This window comes from Acomys russatus, chromosome 18 (genome assembly GCF_903995435.1).
Source record: "Acomys russatus chromosome 18, mAcoRus1.1, whole genome shotgun sequence".
In the NCBI taxonomy this organism is placed as follows: domain Eukaryota; kingdom Metazoa; phylum Chordata; class Mammalia; order Rodentia; family Muridae; genus Acomys; species Acomys russatus.
In genome coordinates, this window is record NC_067154.1 from 20,396,103 (window position 1) to 20,421,518 (window position 25,416).

The 25,416-nt window shown below is 42.2% G+C and overlaps 1 protein-coding gene across 1 annotated transcript in view; it reads right to left on the reverse strand.

The window, feature by feature from the left end:
- The window catches only part of Dnajc15 (DnaJ heat shock protein family (Hsp40) member C15), a 55,513-nt gene extending 41,863 nt beyond the window's left edge, over positions 1-13,650 (reverse strand). The window contains exon 1 of the mRNA XM_051160860.1: positions 13,437-13,650. Within this exon, the coding sequence (XP_051016817.1) occupies positions 13,437-13,538 (102 nt within the window). The 5' untranslated portion in view covers positions 13,539-13,650. The remainder of the gene's footprint in view (positions 1-13,436) is intronic.
- Between the last annotated feature and the right edge of the window lie 11,766 nt (positions 13,651-25,416).

Here is a 25,416-nt window from a genome sequence, read left to right on the forward strand (position 1 = left end):
AAGAGATTTTATTTCAGGATTAAAGGTATTTTATTACTAAATATTAACCCCTTGGGCAATCACTTTATTCTAATAATCTGTAAAACTACATTGCGTTTAAAAGTGAAAATAAATAAATAAATAAAGCAATTTAATTCAATTAAGCTCTGAGTACTCTAATTACTACTCACTTCGTTTCCCCAGGCCCATTCTCTGCCCATGTTTGTCTAGTGTTGTATTTTTCCCTCTTTTCCCTTACCTTTAAAACTCTATCACTAAGCACTCTTGCCCTCTAGCCTCTGGTTGCCAACAGAGGTGAAGGGTGCAAATAGCACAAGACGCCGAGTTCCTTTTCTGATGCTCCTGGGCTGCAGGTCTGTTGAATGAGTGTTTCTTCATGCCTGAACCCTCACTGATTTCTGGTCACAGTTTGGAGCCTTGCCTCCTCACTTGAAGAACATTTCCCAGCTCTTGCTTCTCTCAGTGATAGACTGTCTCTTTTTGATTAACTTATCCTGCCCACAGTTCAGCAAATGCTTCCTTCATCAAATTATCGTCAGTAAAATCATTACAACCGGAACTTTAACTAACATGCCTCTATATACCTGACACCTAACTACATCTATGCATATATGTAGACCCTGCCCAGAGTAGGTCTCCAATATCTTCTCCATGCCAATCTCCGAAGATCTTTACTGCTATCCTTATTATAATATCTAAAATACTCTATCCTTATGAAAATCAATGTATTTATTACTTTAAGTTGAAAATAGATATTATTATTGTCTCTTGAAGCTTTCCAGGTATCAAGAGTTTTTAAGAAGGAAACACACAAAAGGCCTCATGACTTTTAAATATACAAGCAAAACAAGCACAAATTAGATAGATCACAAGATTAAATAAGGATGGTCAGTAAATAAATGACCAAGACTGTGTAATCATATCTTATCTGCACACTAAAGGACAAAGAACCCATTTTATTTATTGTAATTAAGATTCTTTATTGGGAAGGAGTTATATCTTAATTATCTCTTTAAATATATTTTAATTAATTTCTATTACCACAGTTTATAGACAGCACAAACAAATGATAGCAAACCAAATAGCAGGAATGAAAACTGAAGTCAGTAAGGAAAAAGTATATATATGCCCTATACAACTAGCTTTTCTACTCTAAAGTAAGAATAAGTCCTTCTAATCAAGCTTAATATGGAATTGTTAAGTAAAATGTTAGACATAAACAGAATTAAATTAAAACTTAGTTGATATAGGATGTTATTTCTTAGAAAATACTATTACCTATCTTTTTCTTTTACTAAAATGCTACTGCCATCGGGAGCTGTGCAGGGTTGGCATAAGTGTGATCCTAGCATTTGGGAGGCAAGGCAGTAGCATGGAGAGTTTGGGGGCCAGCTTATGTGCCCAGTGCTGGGACTCTAACCATGAGCTGCTTGCTATACTTGGCTTTCCTTCATGTGGGTTCTAGGAATAAAACTCAGGCCCTGTGCTTTGCCAATAAAACACAATGACATTAAAAATATAATGCAGCCAAGCGTGGTGGCACATGCCTTCAATCCAGCACTGGGAGAGAAAGAAAGAGACAGGAGGATCTCTGTGAGTTTGAGGCCAAGCTAGTCTATATAGTAAGGTAGTGCGCGCACACTTGCACACACAGGCACTGTTCACTGGACAGCGTGCACCAACATGTTCTCTCGTTTCTCTGTTGAACACTGATCCTATCTGCTTATTGAATGCTATTTCTTGCTCACTGAAGTGCAAGTACTAGTCTCCAGGCAAAGGACTCTCTTCTGGCTTTTTGTTTATAATCTTATTGTTTGAGCCAGGGTCTCATGAGCCCTTGACTCCAGAACCTCCTGACTCCATGTGCAAAATGCTGGGATTGCAATCCAGTGCCACCATGATTGACTTCTTTTTCTCCTGGTGCTGAGGACCAAGCCCAGGCTTATACATGCTAGGTAAGCAATCTCTTCTCACTCAGTCACATGCTGAGTCCTGTTTCAGCTAAGCAAACCCTACTTTGATGTAACTGAAAGAATGAAGGTGTACTTTAATCTCTATTTTGAATATTTTTTGTCTTTGTGTGTGTTTGGGTGCTGATGTGCATGGAGGTACATGCGTGTGCATGGGGAGGCTAGAGTGCTACATCTCAGGCTGACCTGACAGCTCCCAGGGCTCAGTGTTGCTGGTATGCCCCATGCTGGCATTTTATGTGTATGTTTAGGGTCTGAACTCAGGTCCTCATGTTGGCACTGCAAGTCCTTTCCTGACTGAGCCATCTCCCAAGCCCTTTAATATTTCTTAAACAATTAAGTTTAAAAGCTAAACTGTCAATAACAAAATGAGAAAAATCAGATCAAAAAGCAACATGAAAGCTAAATGCTGAATCAGGAATAGAATTAACAATCCTAAGCACAGTCATTTTCTACCAATTAGACTAAATTAACTGCTCATACAATGACACACGACAATACATTTGGAAAACCAACAGAAATTCAGAAAATTAGGATATGTGATGAAAATATGTAAATAGTATGTTTAAAAATAAGAAAGTAGATAAATTCCTGAACTCTGACATCTTCTAAAAGTGTCATGCATACACAGGACAGTATATGGTAAATGTGGATACTGTGTTTATAGCTTTCTTGTATTTTATTTCTTCTTCAAATACCCACAAGGCCTTGGGTAATATTTTAGTCTCTCTTCTGTAACTTATAAAACAATGCCATAGACTGTGGAAGTCATAAAAAAATAAAGATGTTTTATTTTGGGCTCATGGTTCCCTACCCCTCAAGAGCCAGGGCTCATATCTAGTAATGGCCTTCTTGAGGAGAGTTAGTGCTGTACCACATAGCAAGAGATGGGAACGGAGTGTATGGATGCCTCCCCTGGCCACCATCATTCCATCACCCTGATGGCCTTATTAATATTACCCACTTCCCAAAGACCCCATCCTAAACATCACAGTCCAATTAAGACTTTATCCCTCTCGATCCCTCACATGGAGTAACATGAATGTTAGAGAGATTGAACAAGCCATATTTAAGCCATACCAAGGAAGTTGTAGTTGTGAAACATTTTCTTTGAAGATTTATATTAGTATGATTCAAAATCCCAGGGGTCTATCAGGTATAGTACCTGCTTTCCTGGAGACAATAAGCAAATAGGGCCAGTCACGGTGGCGCAAAAGCCTTTGAACCCAGCACTGGGAAGTCAGAAACAGGCGGATCTCTGTGAGTTCAAGGCCAGCCTTGTCTACAAAGTGAGTTCTGAACCAGTCAGGTTCAGGGAAACCCTGTTTCAAAAAGTAAAAACCAAAAACCATAGGAACTAACACTAGTTTCCAGTGATATGCACCACAGGGAAAACAGAAGAGGTAAAGGCATGACAATAGGTGCAAAGTAGACACAGAAAGCCTCACCGAGAACGTGGCTTTGGAAAATGAAAAACCGTAGAAAATAAAGAAGCCATGCTTAAATCCAAGGAAAGGTCACTAAAGGCTAAGGGAACACAGCTGAAGGAGCCAGGGGCTGCTACGAGGAATGAACCAACAGACGCAGGACAGACAGAAAAGGAGTGAAGTGAGGGAGGTCACGCATCATACACATGCTCAACAACCTTTCTGCAGTGTGACAAAATAGTGTCACCAAAATTCACATTCAAGCACCATGTGATCAAGTTACAAACAAAACAACATGAGACTTTACATTTTAAGTAAGTTTATAATTTTGTGTTGGGCCAAATTGCATGTAGCTCACCACTGGATACCCCATTACAGGGCCTTTCGGGGAACACCAGGACTCCAGCTTTCCCATGACGGGGGTCACTACTGCTCCCAGCAGAGACCTAAGGCTATCACAGAATTCTAAGGAGCTCTAATTGTCATGCTGCAAAGCAAAACAAAAGGCACAAAGCGACTGCACAGGGTCAGAGGTAGAGGCAGAGAAATGAAGAAGTGTATTCTTTAAAAATCTGAAATTATTAAAAAATAATGGGTGATAAGTGATGAAAGTGTTGTATCTGGATTTCTGTATTTTGAAGGTAAAAAAAGATGTTCTGGTACTAATGTGGTATATGAGAGAAAAATCTAGACTGTAAAAGCCACTGTCTTGTTCAACTACAAAAATGAAATTGCCTTTTGCTGAGGGGGTCAGACTAAAAGCATTCAGCTGGAAGCAGGAGATCTCTGCTTCCTCGGCTTCCTGTAAAAAAAAAAAAAACAAAAAAAACATGCTGTGATGAATAAGATAAATGATATTGGAATTCATTAGCACTTGGTTAAGAGGGAGGAAAAGAAGAATGAGAAGAATTAAGCCAAAACATTCTTTTTTTGTTATTTGGCACGGGCTAAATTCTCAAGGGTTAATTGCAAGCAAATCACTTTTGCTGAACTCAGTGTTTTATATTGTCTTATTATTTGGTTCAATCTCTACAAAGAAAGCTCTCTGAATTTAAACAACATCAAGTAAAAGGGAAAATACGGAGAGGGAGTAACAAAGGCTACTGGAGAATCAGCGGGATTCAGGGAGACCTAGTAGAGCTTCAAGTAAGGAAGAGGGCTCTGCGCTGAGCTAGCTCAGGGGGTGAGGGCCTGGGTTCCACCCTAGCACCCCAAAGAGAAAGAGGAGGAGAGTGTTTGTATCCTCACGCAAAAGCTGCCAGGCCTTCAAATGACATTGGGAAGCGAAGTTTTAAGATTCTCTTACCTGAAATATTCAAGCTCTGTGAATTTCACATCTAAACTAAGCCTGCAGCCCTCAACAACGCTGTCCAGCTCCACAGCGCACACACTAGGTGTCTCAAAATACTTCCCAGGGGCAAAGGAGAGGCAAAGCTGGCACAGTTCTATTTAGTTCTCCTTTAAGCCACTTAATTTCCTTTAAACCAAAAGCAAGCAATAAATTCTGTAACAATAGTAACTACTAAATCGGGGTTGCAGTACAAAACAGTGTAACAAAATCTAAAGCCAAACACAGGAAACACCTCTCCGGCTCACCCCAACAGTGGTATTCCATTCCTCAGCATAATGAATGAAATTTCCCCAGACGCAAAGCTCAGCTACACACTGACTTCTTGGGAATAATCTTTTAAATACTACTTTGGCTTTATTCAAAATAATGTTGTGAGTCTTGCCTGCACTTTCTCCTGGTAACATAAAAGCTCTTTGCTCACATAAGCTACAATGTGAATAAACCCATGTTGTGGAAAATCTTGCTCTGGTAAGAATCGTGGAGGCCTCTGAGAGAAACTGGCTGCTGCAAGGTTGCCAATCAAGCTGCAAATTTGCTTCAGGTTTTCTTAGCCCAAGCCCAAATACACAGTGAATTTCATGTGTTGAGTTGGCTAGACTGTAACACTGGGCTAGTCTCGGAGCTGCTGTGAGGTATTTTGTAGGTGTAGTTAGCACTTTATTATCAGTTAAAGACTACTTGATAATCTATGAAGGCCTCAATCAGGGATAAAATGACAAGGAAAACAAAGGGATGTGGAAGAAAGACAAGAGCCCTAGTACCCTCTGCCACTCTAAAACTGTCTTATATCTCCTGACAAAAACCTAAAGGATTCTGACTAAACCGCCCTAAAAACTTCACACAGAGCCTACTGGAAACCATATCCTTTTTTTTCCTGAGAGGCAAGCTTTACTCAGAATGCTAAAAAGCCACTCATAATGTTTTGACTGCCTTGTATGACATCTGTATAAGAATTCCTCAGAGGTTTTTCAGATTCATGTTTTTTTTTTTAATTTTTATAACACTTGCTTCTATCTGTAAGCCTGTAAGTATCCCTCATCAATAATATCACTATCTCATTAATGAGTAATTTCTTTTGTTAGAAAGCGTATCGGCACATTTCTACTTAATCTTTAACTATACCTTTTTTTTTAAACAGGGGAGAGTGTGCACGCAGCCCCTAAATATAATTTCAAGCCTTCAAATTTACACATAAAACTACTGCTAAAAGGCACCTATAAGAGCACCATTCTCTCATGCCCATGATCTGTGTATTCTTTTTCTAAAAGATTTATTTATTATTATGTATACAGTGTTCCGTTTGCATGTACACCTGCACACCTGAAGAGGGCACCAAATCTCATTATAGATGGTTGTGAGCCATCATGTGGTTGCTGGGAATTGAACTCAGGACCTCTGGAAGAGCAGATAGTGCTCTTAACCTCTGCGTCATCTCTCCAGATCTGGGCACTCTTTGCTTCCTACTGACTCATTCTGAAACCCTCAGGCAGCACGTGCTCCTCTGGCCACACTGCCAGCAATGTTGAGCCCAATTCTCTACTATTGATTAATAAGAAACACAAATTGTCACATAGTAAAAGCGGCTCCAGTAACCGGCAAGTGTAACCCCGTGTTGTTTCTTTTCCTTTTTTCTGCTCTACTGCGATCATGGAGTAACAGCCTAAGACAATGATCAAACAATGCTGGCCTGGAAAACCCCACCGCTTGGCCTTCTGTTGCTACACAAGCCTAAGACTGCTGAACACATTCTGAGGACAAGTCACAGGCCTGTGTCTCCTAATATGACCACCGGAAGAAAGCTCCTTTCTGCCTTCCTTCACCACTACTAGTCTGTCTGATTACCTTTACAGGGTGGGTAACTGAGCCTGGCCACTTGGGACTCTCTGGAGCCAAGGACTCTACCTATCTCTGGTATTAGTAGCAGGATCAAATAAGCATCCGAAGATGTAAAAATCAATGCCACCCCCAGTTCTTCCCTCTTCTTACAGCTCCGCTTTCTAATTCATCTTCTCCTTTACCTCTCCATTATGATCAAACACCACACTGCAAACTCTCTCTTCCTCAGAGCACTGAGCCTCTAGAGAGCAAGAAGCAGGCTCTGTTTGCTTCTTGTTCTCAGGATGCAGTCTGAGCTAAATAAGAGCAGTTCGCTAAATAGATGCATAGATGAGGGGGTGGTGGCTAGGAAATGGCGTTTTCCTTCTGATTCAGAGTCCTTCTGAGAAAAGTAGAAATAGAAATGAAGGATACTGGAATCAAGGTTAGGACAAAGGGCCTTGGACAAAAAGGCACGCACAGGAAGAGGAAAAGGTTATGTTGGTAAACACCAATTCTGATTTGGGTTTTACTATCAACTTGCTATTATCTTACATCATTGTAATTTGGAGAAAAGGACTTTTTTGACGCAACCAATTCCTTTCGTCATTTTATTATTATGTTGGCTATTATTATTATTATTATTATTATTATTATTATTATTATTATTATTATTCCAGTGACTTCCACAGTAATAGATCTGAGCTAGTTATGATCCAAGTTCCAAACTATTTTATTACTGCTGTGGTTTGAATCTGAAATGTTCCTTGTTGTTTTAATTGAAAATCCCAGATCTTTCTATATTGCCAGATGCTGTGGTGAAAACCTGCTAGCTCAGAGAGGCAGAGAAAGCACCCGGCTGAACTTTTTACTCAGCTTACATTCTAATGGAAAAGGCTCAGAAGGCTCACTAGCTCAGCCCAGAAAGAGAAGACCACAAAACCCAAAGCCAAAAGCTTGTTAGCTCAAAGCCCAAAAAGCGAAAGACCAAGGAGCTGAGGAGCTCAAGAGCTAGAGAGCTAAAAGTCAAAGAGCTAAAACACCAATCTTAAGTACTCCTCAATTCAAAGTCCCTCCTACTCTTTACTCCTTGTCAGCTGGTGTCTTGATCCACCTAGGGTTAACTTTATTAAATCCTGGGTACAGATAGCTCTTGGATTAAAGGTGTGTGCTAGGGCTGAACCACACCTTAATCACCTGTTTGCAATAAACAGAAAATTCTCATATTAAAGGTGTGTTAGGGCTCAACCACAAGAAACAGGGCTTTACAGTTCAATCTCAGGGATCACAATGGGATCAAATATCCTGCAACAGTTCCTGGCAGGCTTGTGCTCTGAACAGTGGTCCCTGAGCTTGTGGCACTGTTTTGGGAGATTGGGGGAGCCTAGCTGAAGGAAAAGATCACAAGGAGTGGGTCCCTGGAAGAATGCAATCTCTGCCCACTTCCTGTCTGGATCTCTGCTTCCCTGTTGGCCAACAAGAAAACATCTCTCCACCAACATGCTCTGCCCAAGCACACAGGACTAAGTGACCAAGGACTGGACCCTGAGAAATCATAGACCAACATGAACACTTCCTCCTTATGCTGTTTCTGTCATGAGTCTATCACACAAACTTCAGATGCACCTGCACTGGAACTAGAGCTCAGATAGCCTGATTTCAGTCTGGCGGCAACGTACCCCAGCATTACTTAAAGAAAAAATATACTCAATAGATTATAAAAATAAAATAAAATAATCACTCCTTTCCAGGGTGAGTGCACAACAAAACGTCCCCATCTGACTCTAACGTTCATTCACAGAAACCTTATAAAATGTCTTAACTCCTCATTAGGTCCTTTTGAAAAGCAACCTAGAATATAGTGTCTTCTATTGGCTAAACTAAAGCTAGAGACAAGCACTGGTCTTTGACATCCCTAACATGCTATAATGCTCCATAATGCTATCTTCCTTCTCCCTCACCCAAAGGGCAAGCAATGCCCTACAGTTAAGACGGAGCACTTTGATACACTTAGCAGTGGCATTACTAGTCCTTCCTCGAAATGTCCTTTAGCTGGCACCATGTGGCAATATGTCACAGGGCTGCTTCAGGAACTCTTGAGAATGAAAGACAGCCCCCAACTCCTCCAGACAGGGTTAGGTCTCCGTGTGGTCCTGGCTGTCCTCAGACTCACTCTGTAGACCAGGCTAGCCTTGAACTCAGAGATCCACCTGCCTCAGCCTCCCCAGTGCTGGGATTAAAAGTGTGCGCCACCATGCCCAGCAAGTACATTTTAACCAATGGGTCACAGTTTGAAAAGCCAGGAAAGCAGCGGATGAATAATCTCTTGATGCAGGAAAATTCAAAGTAGAACTCTGTACCTTGACGGTAGGTACTTTCATAAGAATGGGACACTTTAGATATCTTCCCTGCAGCACTTTGTAGCCTTTCTTATTTCTTCCTTGCCAGAAACTACTCTTGTTCCTTCCCTAGAACCTACTTTCCTGTAAGGCAGCAACTGCTTAGACCAATCAGTCCTATTTGCAGCTCCTAATTTTCATTATATATTATTCATCCCTTCCTCTTTGTGTTATGGGGACCTCAAATCAATCTGCTTTGAAGCTTAAGAGTTATAAACACATCTTGATTCATCTGAAGACCCTGAAAATTATCACAAAAGCCAAGGCTACAGATCAGTCCTTGGAACTGGAATTCATCCATTTCCTTTTTCTAGATGACAGGATGGCAATGCTCTACAGCAGAAAGGACTGGTTTCCTACCCCAGTCCTGCCACTTAGTACAGTGTAACCTTGAGAGACTTAGTTAACTTCTTAAAGTCTCAACTTTTTATGTGTGAAACAAAGAAAAACAGCATGAAACACTAGAGGAGAAAATACTATCACACTTGTGCCTGGTGCACGGCACACATTCATTAAAAGTTAGCATGCTTCTTCCTTAGCTATCTACACACATTGAATGAGAACAGAAACACCAGGGCTTAGAGATGCCTTGGTGGTTAAGCGCTAACTGCTCTTCCAGAGGATCCAAGGTCCATTCTCAGCACCCAAGTTCGGAGGCTTGTAACTCAGCCCAAGGGGATCTGACAACCTCTTCTGACCTCTACCAGCGCCCACACGCAACAGAGTCACACACAGACTGAAGTGAAATTTTTTAATGCTATAAAAGAAATTATTTGAGAAGATTGCATAAAAGTGTTTTTAGGGCAAACAAAATCAGAGGAAAGAAAGTTACAGTGTCTGAAATTGAACTTGCATTAAAAGTACCTAAAGCAACATCTATAAAAATCTCATAGTCAAAAATACTTACCATACTGAGAAAATATAAACAACTTTACTGTTAGAAATAAGAATCACTTCTATTGAAACTTAAAAATGAGAATAATTCTAAACCACATGATACTCTAACTGTGAACTGTCAAAGATTGCAAGGCCTCTCTAATTGCAGGAAAGGCTAAATGAATTTACCAATTAGCTTATTTTCTCAAAGTTTGGCTCATTTACTTACTTTTCTACAGACCTTTTTTGGTTTCCCAAACTAGAAACAATGGGTTTGAACTCAAGGAAAGCTTTTGCTATGACACAGGGGTCAGCCCCTCACTAACTTGTCCTTGAAAACACAAAGACTCTACCATAGCTCTGCAGCAGCTTGGCCCCAGGGGAAGCTGTCAAACAGCATCAGGCAAGATCACTACTGCTGAGGATTTCCTTGGCTCTGGGACTGAGCAAGTCTCCCAGGGACAAAACTCATATTTGATTTGACTTTGTACTTATGATGGTATCTATGCACCTTACACACTAAGACTCCATAAATATGCATTGAGAATGAAAAGATGACAGCATTAACAGATCTGCCCTTAACTGAGTAACTATAAATAATCACAGAGTAGTTACAACGAAGTAGCAGTGCCTAACACACTTAGTTCCTGCTGATGAAATAGGCTTGCTGTTCTCTGGCCATGGAGGTGATGATCCTGGTTTACTCACACTCTACATACACAAACCCAGTTTCTATCATTTACATATTTGGTGTTTCCCAAGCAATCTATTAAACAAGAATAAACAAACTTAGGGGCTCTATTTGGTGGGGGTGATGGGCACGCCACTGCACACATGTGGAAGTCAGTGCTCAACTCATGGGAGTTGGTGCCGTCCTTCCACTATGCGAGTCTTGGGGATGGAAAGTCACTCAAGTGTTCTACTACCACGAACTAAGAAAAAGTCAGAAAAGCTGGGCATTGTGACACACACCTTTAATCCCAGCACTCGGGAGACAGAGGCAAGAGGATCACTGTGAGTTCGAGGCCAGCCTGGTCTACATAGTGAGTCCAGGACAGCCACGACTACACAGAGAAGCCTTGTCTTGAAAATCAAAAAAAAAAAAAGCCAGAAAACTAGAAACCAGCCCACCCCACTACAGCTGCTGCTGCTGATTTTTTTAAATGACATAGAAATTGTTTAAAAATTCCCTATGTCACTTTACTCTCCTAAACAATATAACTAGTAAGTAACTATTATCTAGATAAATTTAAATTGCCTGAAAATGTTATAAAATGCTAAAACATGTGTCTTGAGACTGTATCACTTGAATTCAAGATAGTCAATAATTGTGCCAGAGGGAAACAAAGACAGAAAAATAAAAATCTTCCTCTCAAGGAGAAATAGGATAGAAATAGAAAGGATGGATCACACACTAAATAACTATTTAATTGGCATTTACAATTTAAACATGCCAGGCCTTGTGCTAAGCTCTGGAGAAAGAATAGTGAGCAAGACAGATACTTACTCTTGTTTCCTTTAGAGCCAACAGGAAAAAGGTAAGTACCAATATGATATCGGAATCAAATATCCACGTATTATTAGCTGTGTAGTAACAGAAGACAATAATTGTTTTTAATAAGTAATTACATGAATAGCACCTTCCAATTACAATGCCCTGGAAAGCATACATTTTAGGTGCTTAGATAAATATGGATAAATGTGGATATAAGTCACTTTGATAATGTATTAGTTACTTTTCTTATTGTTGAGGCTAGGCATGTGAGGAAAGCAAATAAAGCATGCATGTGATATGATGGCACATGTCTGCAGTCTTGGCACTCTGGAGGCAAGAGGTTCAGAAGGTCAAAGTCAGTTTCTACTACCTAGAGAATTCAAAGTAAGCCTGGGCTATATGAGACTTTCCAAAAATAAGAGATGGGGAGGAGATAGAAGTGGTTTGGGAGTGCGGGTTGAAGGGTGGAAAGGCATGGTGGGTGGGGGGGGGGGGGGCAGGAGTCAGGAAGCAGAAAGGTGAAAGCTCGGGCTCAGGACACTGTCACCTTACTTGACTCAGGATCTGTCTCATGGGCTGAAGCTGGCCACACTCAGGGTGGGTTTTCTCTCCTCAGCTAACAACCTCTGCAAAGAACCCCACAGACACCCCACACATGTGCTTCCTAGGTGACAGTGAGGATTCACTATCATAGATACATCAATAAACTATAATAAAAGTTTGTATAACTTTGTAAGTAAGTAAATAGGAGACAAATCTCCTACTACAGAAAAGGAACTAGGGTCAGGGGAGGCTGCGGACCACTTAACCAGGGCCTTCAAAAAGGAAAGAGGAGTTTATTCAGCAAAGAATGTTGGTCAGAAGAGAAAGCTTTAAGAGAAAGTCCTCCTTTAAAAAGTTGTGATGGTGCCGGGCGTGGTGGCCCACACCTTTAATCCCAGCACTCAGGAGGCAGCGGCAGGTGGATCGCTGTGAGTTCAAGGCCAGCCTGGTCTTCAAAGCGAGTCCAAGACAGCCAAGGCTACGCAGAGAAACCCTGTCTCGAAAAACCAAAAATGTGTGATGGCTTGTCTTGGTAGCTGTCACACACACAATTGCTTTGGACTGATGTAATACGGGAGTCATATGCTCACTGCATTGAAGCCTCTATTATAATAATGTAAAAGCATTTACAAATTCAAATAGCGACATGTTACTAGAAATTATTTACTTCACCTTTATGCTTCAATTAGACTATTATATTAATTAAAAAAACAAAAACAAACAAAAAACTATTTGCTGGGCATGGTCATGCACGCCTTTAATCCCAGAGGCTGAGGCAGGTGGATCTCTGTGAGTTTAAGGCCAGCCTGGTCTACGAAGCTAGGACAGCCAGGGCTGCTGTTACACAGAGAAACCCTGTCTCAAAAAAAAAACCTAAAAACAAAACAAAACAAACAAACCTACTTACTCTCATGTCAGGATATCATAGGAAAGTTTAAAAGTTCCTGTTATAAAGGGGGAAAAAAAAAAAAAAAAGAGAGCCCTGGCACGGACTGGTGGCGAGTGACACACAACTCAGCTTTCCTGAGGCTGGCTATTAAAGAGACCTCCTAACCTATGTCCTGAATTCTATACACTCCTACAGATGTAAACGGACAGGGTGACTCAGCGGGTACAAGTGCCGGCTGACTTGTGTTCGTCCATCTCCCGGGTCCCACAAGGTTGCAGGAAAGCCCCCGCCTCTTCCTTTCAGCCTGAATAAACCACGTGCATTTTCTGACTGGACCCAGGTTGGGAACTCCAGGCTTTTAGGGACTTTAGAGAAGCACCTCTCCCTCCTCCCTTCGCTGGGCACTAACTGCTCTCAGGCATCCTTCACGCCGCGGTTCTTAACTACTTTGCCCAAGGAAGCCGCCCGCCCCCCGGCCCCACCAGCTGCCCAGGAGGTCCCGTGGGGCTCTTCACTGGACGTGCACCGGCCAGTCCTGTGGTCCCTGTCACTTTGGGGAGAGACAGCCTGTCCCCATCGCCGGGCGAGCGGGTGGGAGCTGGAGAGCTTGGGGTCTAGGGATGCCCTGCTCAGAGTGAGGCGAGCTGTACGGCGGCAGCCCACAGACTCACCGCAGCGTGGTCGATGTCGGCGTCCGGCCTTTGGGCGGAGGGAGGCAGGTATTCGGCGTAGCGCAGCCCCTCTCTGGAGGCCACGCCGCCACCGGTAGCCATAGCAGTGCAGGGACTCCGAGGACGCGCAGCGTTGGCTACGAGGCGACCGCAGGGACAAACTAGTACGGGCGGGGAGATTCGCGCTCTTAGTAAACTCGAAGTTGCGTTGGTGGAGACCTGAGCTGCAAGGAATCTGGCTCTGACTCTATTCCGAAACAACTTGTCTAGTCAAAGCTTAGGGTCAGACCCTGAGCCAAAGGCCGTAACTTGGTTTTTTGTTTGTTTGTTTTGCTTTGTTGGTTTCTTTGTTTTGCTGGGCAGGGCTTGTTGTGCCACCTGTCACCCACACCCACCAAGGCTGAGGGGTGGAACTTGTTAGATCTACCTTGCCTTTCCTCTAAAACCCGGCTAGGAGAGACTCCTGGGTCCTGCAGTGGTGCCTGGGAGTAGTGACATGCCTGGGTTTTCCTAATGTGACCTTCCCAGCCAGAAATAAGTATGTACATGAAAGTGAAATTACTGAGGAGAAACTGGTGGTCAAGTAACTTGCACTCACTGCAGTTGGCTTTGAGATAATTTAAATATACAAAGACTTACTTTATTATTAAATTTTAGGTCAGACTATTTGGAACAGACTTTAGGCGATAACTGAAGCTAATATGCTTTCTAACCCCTGTACTGACTTGGCTTCTGTTTTCCCCTTTATACACTTTTCAAACCAGCTTACAAGAAGGGTTGTTTTTTTTCCCCCTATACTTGAATGAAAAGTTTTAGGAACTTATTAACTTATCCATGTAGTTAGTATTATTTGCATGCTTAGGGCCTGAAGGAATTTAGAACCAAGGAGGAAAGATTATTACACTGTGCTAGTATATATCAGAGCACAAGCATACTGGATTGGCTGCAAATGGAAGCAAATGTGACAGCACATTAGAGCTTACAGAAAGGGACAGCAGCAATCACGAAGGTTTCCTTGGAGGCTCTGCCATTAAGATGGTTCAGTAAGGGACATGGTTTTTTGATTTGGTTTGGTTTCGTTTTTTTGAGATGGGGTTTCTCTGTGTAGCCTCAGCTGTCCTAGACTCACTTTGTAGACCAGGCTGGCCTCGAACTCACAGAGATCTGCCTGCCTCTGTCTCCGAAGTGCTGAGACTAAAGGCTTGTGCCACCATGCCCGACTTTTTGTTTTGTTTTAGTTAGAAGAAGAAAATAGCTGGAAATACCATATGGAGATAAGCACAAAGAACTGAAAAGGTAGTACTTCAGAATAGTGTGTTAAGAATATTTCAAGGCCGGGCAGTGGTGGCACACGCCTTTAATCCAGCACTTGGGAGACAGAGGCAGGTGGATTGCTGTTGAGGTCTAAGGCCAGCCTGGTCTACAAAGCGAGTCCAGGACAGCCAAGACTACACAGGGAAACACTGGCTTGAAAAACCAAAATAAAATAAAATAAAATAAAGAGTATTTGAAAACTTGGAAAAATGATCGTATTATATACATTACTTTTTACTAAGCGGATCCACAATTATCTGTGAGCAAAATAAATGAATTGGATTGAAGCCTACGTACCATTCATTCATCATCCATTTGTTCAATTATACAATAAATGCTTATCGAGCTTACGTCAAGTTTTAGGCACAGTACTGGGGCACTGTGCCTTTGGCATCGAGTAAACAAATAAGGTCTCCAGATCTTTGGAGTTTACAGTCTAAGGGAGGCTAATGGTGGATTCTTGCAGCTGGGCCCTAACAGTCACAGGCTGCTAGCCTGGAGCAAACAAGCAATTAGAGGAAGACTCGGTGAGCCAGCTCTTTTTAGAATAGTGCACCTGCTCAAGAGCTGGAGAAAAGCTTCCAAAGCACATAGCGAGGGGGCTGGGGTGAAGAATAGGGCTGGAAAAACAGGGCAGCCAGGAAGGCAGTCAGCATGCTGCCCTTCAGGTCAGATCCGACCTATTGAGAGCACATCACTGGCTGCTTATAGACTGTACTGAACTCCCTTCCACCACTACTCCTACAGAAGTGGCCAGGGTTAGAAAGCATCCCACCCCCAGGGACCGCTCAGCCCTCAGCCTTTGGTTCTTTAGTAGACGCAACCTTACCAGCAAGAAAGATAAAAAACAAAAGCAGGGATCTCCTCTTAGGATCTCAACTCACTTCTCTGGCTTCCTTAAGAATGAAGATAACTAGCTAAGTGTAGTGATGTACATCTTTGATCCCACCGCTCACTCGGGGAGGCAGAGGCAGGCAGTTCTCTGAGTTCAAGGCCAGCCTGGTAAGCCTACACAGAGAAACACTGTCTCAAAACAAACAAACAAACACAAAAACAAAAAGCACACAAAAGACCAAAACAAAACAACAGCAACCAAAGAATGTTTTGTGAAATAAAAAAGTTAGGTGTGTTAAATTTCTGTTAGTTTATTTTAACTACTTATACCATCTCAAAGATAGATTATAGTATGTTCAATGGACCTTGTAAAACAAAAGGCAGAGACTGGTAATATATTTTGGAAACATCTCAGTAAAAAGTTTAACATTTTGTTAGGACATCCAGGAAGAGAGCACAGATCTTAACGTCTCTGTGTCTATTTTCTTATCCGTAAATTAATTAGTAGTCTCACCTTCACTGTAGGCACTAAATGAGTTAGTTTTGTGACCCTGTTAGAATGGTGCCTATTATGGATTGGGTGTGAAGTACCCTTCCAAAAGGCTTAGAAATTAAAGGCATGGTTCCAATTGGTAGATTCAATCATTGAGAGGCCAATGGATCATGAAGATGCTGAACTAATCAATGAATCTACTGACGGATTCACAAATTGATGGTGCCATAGTCGGAAACTCTCAGAGGCGGGGCCTAGTTGGAGGAAGTAGTTCTCTGGATTGAGTCCTTCGGACAACTTATACCTTCTGTAGGGCCTGCCTGGCTCCCTCTCTGCTTCCTGGCTACAGTGAGGTGAGCAGCATCTTCTAACACCAGCTCACACTTGTGCTTCCTCACTGCAGGCCTATAGCAGTAGGCCCAGCCAATCACTGAAAACCGTGCACTAAATCAAATCTTTCTTCTTTTTAAATTGTTTCCTTCTGGCGTTTATCACAACAACAAAAAGGAACTTAACTAATTGCCTGGAATCTAGTAAAATTTTTCACAAGTGTTACTATTTCTTTTTTCTTAATTACATATGTGAGCATAGTGCATTTACATTATTTCTACTCCTCAAACTACTCCATGCCCTCCAACACCCTCAAATCTATGACCTCTTTTTCTATAATTAACATTGTTTTACACACACACAGTTAGTGGAGTCAGTGTGTACATATGTTTAAGGGCTGACCATTTTGTCATCTTTCAGGCGGCATGCCCCTAGAGAAAGCTGACTCTCCATCCCTCAGCAGCGGTTCACCCCCTGTAGCTTTCTGCTCTATGGGTAGCCTTATTAAAATTTCCCCACCCACACTGGCATGTTGACCAGTGTGGCCTTGTGCAAACACCTCTATAGCTGAGAGTTCGAGGGTGCTGAATCACTGTCATTTTCAAAAGACAATATTCTGCATCAATTAGCCCAGTCCTCTGGCTCTTACAGTCTTTCTGCCTCACCTTCCTTAATGTTCCCTGAAGCCTTAGGTGTCAGGATTTTGTTGTAGATTTTCTCAATTATGGCTAGGCACCTCAGAGTCACTTATTCTCTGCCTTTTGATCAGTTATGGATCTCTATAGTGTCCTCTGATGAAAAAAAAAAAAAGAAGTTTCTTTGATAAGGGGGTGAGAGAGACGCACTAATCTATGGGATAAGGACAAGGGTTCAGAAGGCGGTTGGATTTAACCATTTAATAGCATGTTCTCTTCTAGAATCTACGATCTCTCTAGTCATGGGTTCTTGTCTAGTTCACAGCGCCAGGCACGAATACCCTCCGGCTGAGCAGGCTGTGAGCACAAGTAGGCAGCTGTTGGTGATGACTCTGAAGATTAAGTGTCACTACTGCACTGCTGGGGATGTGTTTCTGGGCTAAGTCATTGTTCTGGGTCACAGGCTTTAGATCTGGGTAAAGCACCTTCCCATAATATGAGCACCAGACCTCAGGGAGGAGGCTTGCAGGTCACTGCCAGCTTGATTCCTCTAAGGCCTGTGACCAAAGCATGCAGCCTTTTGGGCAAAAGGGTCTGACCTTTCAGTTCTGGCAGGTAGCCAAGGGGGATGAGTAACCTATATTGTTTTGGGAACACGTCTCCAATTACTTGGAGAGAAAAAGACCCTGCATCCTATCTGTCTTAGTTTCTTTTCTATTGCCAGGGGAAAATACCATAATCAAGACAATTATGAAAAGGAAGCATTTAATTGGACTTAGAGTTTCAGAGGCTTAGGCATGGCAAAAGGAAGAGCCGAGAGCACACATCCACCTACAGTGGAACACCTTTTCCAACCAGGCCACGCCTCCTAATCCTTCCCAAGCAGTTCCACCAACTGAGGACTAAGTGTTCAAATATTTGGGTCCATGGGAGCCATTCTCATTCAAACTACTACACCATCTTTAAAGAAAAAAAAAAAAAAAAAAAAAGGAAAATAACAACATTGAAAGCAATAGAGGACAACAGGCAACACACACCACCCAACCTCTAGCCTCCATATCTGAATGACAAGGTATGCAAATATCTTCTACACACACACACACACACACATGCCATACACACACACACACACACACACACGCCATACACACACACACACACACACACACACACACATGCACATACACACACATGCACAGTTCTCAAAAGCTTACTTACTTAGTGGTATATATGCAAAGAAAAAAAACTTTAAATTTCTCAATTCAAAAATTGGATGTGATTCTATACTCAGTTTTATATTAAGATCTTATTCCTTCTCAAGTCTCTGATGGGCACTGAAGACAAGATAGTATAGTTTTACAACTAAGTTTAGGTGGTTAGGGGACAAGATTGTTTTAGATCAAGATAAAGAAGTTAAGCAATTAGAGATAGGATAGATATTGAATCGCATTCGGAAGTTCAGATCCAACAAGACAGGAAAGACACTTACTCCAAACGGGATGAATGCAGATGGCCAGTTCACTATGAATGTAACATGTATAGAACTCATTATTCTCATGATTGTCACATGGCTCTCCCTGCTGTATGTAATTTGTTTTATACATGTGTAATAAAATAAATGTATAATAAAATAAAATAAAGATCTTGTTTTCTCTTCATTTTAAAGAAAGCCAAATTAGAAGCCCTAAAAGATACATTATCATCACTGTGGGTGGTCCTGAATCTGAGATCCACACCCATGCAAAGGCTTTCACTCTGCAGAAGAGTAGCACAGGAGTGGCTATACAGAGCTTCTGCCGTGGCATTATACTGTCACAGAATTGGTGAGATTTGTAGGGAAAAGGAAAACATCTTGGAGCGAAGACTGCAGCTCAGTTGGTACTGCATGCTCAGCAGATGTGGAGCTCTGAGTTTGATTCCCAGGACCATCCACTAAGCGCTGTGCTGCCTACCTATGCTTCTAGCACTCAAGAGGTACAGGCAGGAGGATCAGAAGTTCAAGGTCCTCTTCTCCTACATAGCAAGTTTGAGGCCACTCCTGGATTACATGAGACTCTGTGTGAGAAAGGAAAATGGCTAAAACTATTCCAGGATGGTGACAAAGGAAAGAAAACATGAGAAGATTGTGTAGCTGGATTTTTGGCTGCTTTGTGGGTTCTGTTTTCTTCTGCCCTTCTCCACCTTTTATCAACCATCTCAACCCCTCACCCCAGATAGAAAAGAAAAGAAAGATAGAGAGAAATGGCAGCGGTATTATAGTTAGACTACTTCCTGATAATTAGGGCTGCTAAGCTCCTTGGGGCAGGTTTGAGCTTTCCTGCCTTGATAGCCAATTTGTTCTTCCTTTTGTTTCTTCTTTGCACACAACTACTTAACAAACTGCAACCAACTGCCACCAACCACCCACCAACTGACTAACAACGGCCAACAAACTCTGAGTAGTCCCCAGAGTTCCAAATGTCACACACTCACAGAAACTATCTTGCGGCTGGAGAAATCACACCCCTGTTTGAGCAGGAGGCAAATCAGTCAGTTGTTGGGGACATTCTGAAGCAGCCTCGTATCCCACCCCTGGGATCAAACCGAAAACATATTCTGATAATATTTTTGTGTTTTTACAGAAACCAAAATTCTCACTACAATTGTTTATATGTGATATTAAAGGTAATGTGCAGAGTGTGTATCGTTGATATTGTGGTCCCAGATGTAGTTGACCTTCTCAATTTACTCACCAGCCATTATCTTGGTCAGCGCATAGGCTGTACTATAGGACAAAGCGTAGGAGGAAGACTGTCCAAGGAAGGAGTGAGAAGAACGAGAATGGAGGGTGACTGTGAACAGCTAGAATTAGCTTTGCTTCCTTATACGATGAGGCCCCCTTGGAGGCTCGGAACATACGAAAGTGTTCTACGTGAACAGGATCACAAGCAGCTCGGTTTTGCCAAAGCTTAAATCATAGAAAAGATAATAAAGATGGACGAGGTGGGAAAAAAAATACCGAAGTCTAGATATCAAACATATTTATATAATAAGCAAAGGCATTCGGGGTTTATTTTAAACATCAAGGGATATTGAATGCATTTGTAACTTGATGTATCCATTAGCATTTTGTCACTAACACAAAGAACCTGGGAGGGTGGGTGGAGACTTAAAAAAGGAAGGCTTTATTTTGGCTCACAATTTCCAAAGGTTTCAGTCCTTGGTCCCTTGGTCTCTGCTTTTCCTAGACTGTGAGGAGGTAGAAAAAGAAGTCAGGAAGCATGTGGGAAATGAGAACTGCTCACCCCATGGTGGCCAGGAAGGAGAGAGAGAGAGCGAGAGAGAGAGAGAGTGAGAGAGACAGAGAGAGAGACAGAGAGACAGAGAGACAGAGAGAGAGACAGAGAGAGAGACAGAGAGAGAGACAGAGAGAGGGGCAGGCAGGCAGGCAGGCAGGCAGACAGACAGACAGACAGACAGGCACAGACACAGACAGACACAGGGAAAGCAGATCTAGAGATAAGATCCATCATTCCATGGCTCACCTTCTATGACCTACTTCCTCCAAGTAAGAACCAGCTTCTAACATGACTTCACCGCTGGATTAACCCATTGATGAATTAAGAGCTTTCCTGGTCCAAACACCTGGTGAAGTTCTGTCAGCTGACAGTCAACACGTAAGGTTATCAGGAGCGTCCTATCCAAACCACAACACATGATGATGCTCACTCATGCTTCGTGTGCTTCTGCCACACCGCTTACATAGAAAAATGAGAGAAGTTCCCTGAGCTGGATTTAATTTTAAAAAATGATTACTCTTCCTATTGCATGGCTACTTGCTAAAATACGGACCTCCTGGAACACTATGGATTCCACATTAAGGTAGGAAGACAGTGAGACTCCTTGCCTTTGTCCCTTTAAATATTCCAGGGAGCTGGCTACAACAAAAGCATATAGCCGTGGGATGGTGTCAGGGCTAATCTTACATAGGATTTTTAAGGCAATGTGAGAAATGAACCCAAAGGAAAGTCAGTAGGGGATGTGTTCTTTTTCTTTTCTTTTCTTTTCTTTTTTCAGTTAATGACAGCAGATAATTGGCTAGCCAGGTTTGGCCTGTGTCAAAGGAGGTAAAGTGCCCTTTGTGGAGATGGCCACTGTCATCCAATGGGAGAAGAGGGTATCTGTGCCTTGCAGGATTGTCTAATGGTCACCCAGAGCAGCATCAGCTGCTTGGGTGCCAGCGGCAGATAATCCCTTGGAAGAAGAACTGGCAGAAGTACACACATACTCACGTTGTTTTCTGGAGCCAATTTGCATTTTGTGCTTTGTCTATCTGAGCCAAAATGGCATAAACTATGCCAAACCTGGTTTTCTGATTATTTTCAGGCTGATTGAAACTGGCACATGACATGGTTTTATCTAATTAACCCACATGTGGTACAAAACAAAACAAATTTGAAATGGAAAGCTCTTTCTGTCTTCATTGAAAGACAGAGGTGAATATATAATTATTTCGTCCTTGTCTCTCAGCCAAATTTGTGGTTGTGGGAGGAGATATTTTCCTAATAGATAGCAAAACAAATTCTATGTACTCTGTGTCTATAATTTAGAGTGATTATGTTTTATATTTTCCTAAATTGAGCGTTTTTTTAAACCAACATCTGGCTAAGAAAGAACTATGTAGGAGAGACATGCTTGAATAAACACAAAGGCTGCTCTCTCCACACATCCACTTCTGAAACCACGTGAGCAAGAATCTGTCTCATACCAACCAATTTCCCAATTCCCTGGACATCAACCGGGTTCTACAATCCAATTCTGACATTAATTATCCTAGAATTAGCAGAATTAGTGCAGACCCACAGGTTAAGAATTTGGTCCCACAAGATTGTCCCCACTTCAGATGCCAACTGCAGGTTCCAGAGAGCCATCTGTATTTCTTCTGCCTGACTGGCTACAAATGGTGTGTGTGTGTATGTGTGTGTGTGTGTGTGTGTGTGTGTGTGTGTGTGTGTGTGTGTGTCCCCTATGACCTCCTTCTCTTCAAGTTGATAATGTCCTATAAAGACTCACCCAACTCTGTGAAGCTTTTTACTTACCATTGCTAGTTTCCTGTAAAGGACATAACTTAAGCACATCCAAACGCAAGAGATTCAAATAGCAAGGGGTGGCGCGTATGCAGAACTTCCAGCTCCTTGGTATGTTCATGAGTCTAGAGTTCCTCCAAGCCTATTGTTTAGGGTATATATAGAGGTTTCATAACATAAGCATGGGAGAGAAAAATCATAGTCCTTGGTGATTGAACTCAGTCTTCAGAGCCTCTTCCCTTCGGGGAGGTCTAATGGAGTATGGTTTGGGCCTTTGTATTTGTTAATTGCTTGTCCTCCCCCTCCCCCTCCCACCGCCTCTGAGATTCTCTCTGCAGGCTGTCATGTACCCCAAGTATTGCTGTTTAACCTTGCCTCCCTGTTTGACTAATAAAGAAAGCTGATACCTGGGTAAGGACAAAGGAAGGTAGATGGAGCAAAGGTTCAAGGGCTTTTGGCACAGAGAGGATCTTGGGCGGAAGAAAGAGTCAGGAACCGGAAGAGGAAAGGGGAGGACTGCCGTGGGGTAGAAAAGAGCCTCATAGGCCTAGAGGAGGAGCTCGAAAGGCCCACACAGAAGAAATGGTCCAGACGAACAACCTTAGCAAGTATTTTGGGATTGTGGATGGGCAGCAGCCGAAATAGAAATTATTAGAACCAGATGGCATGGGATGGAGACTGATAGCTCAGGAGGTAATATCTGCCTTGCCCCAGGCGACAAAGGTATTCTAAAGAAAAAAAAAAAAAAAGCTAGGTAAGCATTTATTAGGCCATACAATTAAATTAACAGCAACAGAGGTTAGTGAGTGGAGCTCACAAATTCCAATTCACAGATCCTGTGGTTGGTTCCTCTGGCACCCACCCCTTTCCACTCGACTATCATAAAGTCAGATATGGTTAAAAAGGGCTTGTATTGTGTTACTTGTATTATGTTGTATTCGTTACTTATTTCCGTGACAAAATACCTGGCAACTTAGGAAGGGTTTATTTCAGCTCACAGTCTAAGGCTACACGCCATTCTGGTGGGGAGGTCATGCTGCAGGGGGAAGCTTGGAGCAGCTGGTCACATTGTAGCCCCAGTCCGGAAGCAGAGAGTGGTAAAAGGCTACTTTCAGTTTGATTTATTCCTTTTTTTTTTTTTTTTTTTTCAATCTGAGACCCAAGCCCATGGACTAGAACTACCCACAGTGTGCTTAAGATAATTTCCTACAGACAGGCCTAGATTCACACCTGCCTAGATAGTTCCTCACAAGCGTGCCTACAAACTTTGCCCCTTAGGTGATCCCACATTCTGTCAAGTTGATATTGATACTCACTATCGCGGAGCTCATTGCGAGTGACATGTCTACAAGGGAAAGTTTAAAGAACTGTATTTGCATCGATGCCTGCCTGTATTTGTTTTCTATTTGCTGCCTTAACAAGTTGTGTAACACTCATTTATATTAGCTCATGGGTCTGGAGACTCCAAGGGAGCTTGGCAGCGAGGCTCTGAGTTCAGTTCTTGTGGTGGTAGGACTGAGCCCTGAGTTTTCCTTCTGGCTATGGGTCTAGGAGGCCATGACAGCTCCTTAAGGCCCTTTCCCGGCCAGCAGCAGTGTGTCATGGCTCTTGTGCTTCAAGTCTCTCACTTCCTTTTGCTCCGTGACGACGAAGGCTGCGTTTAACGAACGGAAGTAGCCTGAGCCTAGCAGGATCAAGTGAAGCCACACGTGGTGGCGCAAGAAGGCGTGCTTGTGCAAGGGCTGCTGGGCCACACACCAAGACTGTGTCTCAAAGATAAATAAATCCATAAATAAATAGATGTAGGAGTTTAATTATACTTGCAAAAATCCCCTTGTAGTGATACCTAAATTAATGTTTGATTAAATAAGAAACAAAAATCTTAGGGAAGGCAGCCTTTATAATTCTGCCTACTGTTTTATCTACTTAGCTATTTATAGATCAACCAATATCTATAGAATAGTGAAATATATATGCATATATATATACTTCTATCTGTATATGCATACACATATTTCCTATGTATATCTTCTAATAAAGGCCCAGAAGCAATGATACTCCAGGGGGGAAATGTATATGCTTAACACCTAAATCATAATTCCCAAATTAATACATTCCCAGTTTAATAAAACATGGCTAGGTGGAGAAATGGATAATTCTATTGTCTGAGGCAGGAAAACTTTAAGTCTTGGCCACCTTACTGTATCAGAAAGTAAGGGAACGCGCAAAGAGTAGGAGGAGGGTGTAAAGGCAGCAAGAACGGACTCTCATTGACCAAATCTGACAGGGAAAACAAGAAGAGTGTTTGGTACCTAGTCGGGTATTAGTAAGCTTAAATGTTGAGGATGGACCCCACTCTTATCATCATCAGGCCTCTAAAGGAACAAGATCTGAGCTATATCTTTGGTCTTTGATAGAGACATGGCATTCTAAACTGCCCAAGAGTTCATAAGCTACTGTCTAGTACAGAACGAAGCCAGACTACTCTCCTCTCCCTCAAGAGCTAGCCTAACTGAGGGGCTGGAGAGACAGCTCAGTGGTTGAGAGCACCGACGAGGACCTGAATTTGGTTCCCTACATCCACAATGGGTGGGACAGGATCATCACTTGTGACTCCAGATGTAGGATGTTTGATGCTTTAGTTTGGTAAGCTCAGGCATCTATATTCACACACACACACATATGTAAGTAAATAAAATTAAATGTAATAAACAAATAAACAGTAAAAATAAGCCTTAAATATAGTTACTACATGTAGGCCTGTCAATCACTTAAGCAACAAAACACTCTACAGACACTTTAAGAAAGAGTATAAAACCTACCTATGCCTCTTAGGCTGGTACAATGGTCCCTTTAGCCACTGACCACTTTCACCCTTGAGAACACCTCACTTTCATGAGGTCTAAGTTATAAATGCCTCCTGTCTTCTACCCTGTTCTCTGGGCAGCTTGTATGGATTAATTCAACAAAGATGGACAATGACCAGGGAACTTAAGGGAGTCCGAAATGAAATCCCAGAAACAATAGTAACATATTATAACCTACTGAGTAAAATGACCACCCGTGTATAAACAAGTGAAAAGGGTTATTCTCCACTCCAAGGAGAATTGCAGTTAATGTAGAAGGAATGATGAAGTCTGAAATCACTATTTTAAATTCATAAATGATTCAGGCAAAAAATAAAAAAATCCACGAATGCGAGAACCAGTGGGTAAAAGTTTGATGAAGAGCTGGATGTTTACATAGCCTCAAAGTATCTCCCCACAAATTGCTTATCAACTGCTTGTTAATTATTTAAAAGCCTCACA